Source organism: Coturnix japonica, chromosome 1, assembly GCF_001577835.2.
Source record: "Coturnix japonica isolate 7356 chromosome 1, Coturnix japonica 2.1, whole genome shotgun sequence".
NCBI lineage: Eukaryota > Metazoa > Chordata > Aves > Galliformes > Phasianidae > Coturnix > Coturnix japonica.
In genome coordinates, this window is record NC_029516.1 from 53,557,717 (window position 1) to 53,559,157 (window position 1,441).

Here is a 1,441-nt window from a genome sequence, read left to right on the forward strand (position 1 = left end):
CGTTCTCTGATTCTATGTTATGTAGGTAACTAACACGTTACTATCTGTTTTGGTTATTCTGACCTTTTGTTAAAGTGAGCACACTACTTTCACCCTTTTAAGTGAGGTACTACTGAAGAGTGGGGCTGATAACATACCCACTATGTCCCTGTGGAATGGCATTTGCTTTGCGACACAGGTCAAGCAGAGTCATTCCAGGTTCAAGTATCAATTCAGCAGAAGGAGCCTGTCTAAACAGTTCCTGTAGCTCCTGGTCGGACATAGCTTCCAGTGCCTCCACGCTGCTGTGATAAAGGGCTTTGGTGCACCTGTGAGAACAAAAATCATTCAGAATCAGTTCTAGTCTCACCTTTGGACAAAGCACAGTTCAACTGAAGAGACTCCCCTCCCCAGTTTCTTCTGATGTTCTGCACAGTAACAGAAGTATTTAGGAGCTACCCTTCCCACTCTTGAGTTTTTGTGTTTGTTTTTTTTTCTGGCTCTCTTGCAATTTTAATACAGTTTATGTATCTCTTACATCTAGAGCACTGCTATTTATTTCTCTTAATAGCTAAACCTCAGCTAATTTCATTGAAACAGTCCCTGAAAAGCTATACATAACTAAACTACCATTGGATATATCCAGAAGAGAACTGCTCAACAAATCAAACTTCACCTCTTAGCAGATTCCAGCCCCTCTCTGCCATGAACGAGTTTCGTTACTTCTGCAGCAAGTCGCTTCTGAGGGCCCCATTTTTCAGGCTCTCTGGCATGCATTTCCATGATGTGATCAATCTCCTCAAGAGGAAGAAAGGTGAAGAGTTTCAGGTATCTATGAGAAGGGAAAAAATATTCTTTTGTCTATAAAACCATCATTGCAGATTTCCTGTCTTTGTCATTCAAACTTCATTAACTGCACTAAGATGATGTGTGGATGCAGAACCTCTGTATAAGAATTAAGCAAAGTTATGAGAGATGTTTGTACTGCAGTTACACTATTAAAGCTACGTACCTATGCCACAGTCACATGTGTTTAACTAGCATACAGTTATAATTAAGGCCTATGTCTACATGGGAACTGTTGGAAGCGATGCTATCTACTTGCCTTGCACATACCTGCATGCAACAGTAACAGAGAACCATTAGGATGCGGTTTCACAAACAAAGCCAAGAAGACAGATGAAGAAAAATTACTTACTTCTCAACTATGTCATCCTGCTGTCTAACAAAAAACTGATACAGCTCAAACGGAGAAGTCTTATCTCTGTTCAGCCAAACTGCATTGCCAGCAGTCTTTCCCAATTTATCTCCAGTAGTGCTGGTAATAAGAGGCACGGTAATTCCAAATACATCCGTTCCTGTCATCCTGCGAGGATTAAAGAAGATGAAAAATCACATTTTGGACAACTTTAAGAAAACTCGAGCGTCCTGTAAGATACTATCCCTCATTATTGGACTTGAA

At 40.5% G+C, this 1,441-nt stretch overlaps 1 protein-coding gene across 1 annotated transcript in view; it reads right to left on the minus strand.

Moving 5' to 3' along the window:
* The window catches only part of YARS2 (tyrosyl-tRNA synthetase 2), a 3,696-nt gene that overhangs the window by 1,411 nt on the left and 844 nt on the right, over positions 1-1,441 (minus strand). Inside the window, exons 2-4 of the mRNA XM_015866379.2 lie at positions 1,178-1,345; positions 656-811; positions 138-308 (exon numbers count right to left, since the gene is read on the minus strand). Of these exons, the coding sequence (XP_015721865.1) occupies positions 138-308; positions 656-811; positions 1,178-1,345 (495 nt within the window). The remainder of the gene's footprint in view (positions 1-137; positions 309-655; positions 812-1,177; positions 1,346-1,441) is intronic.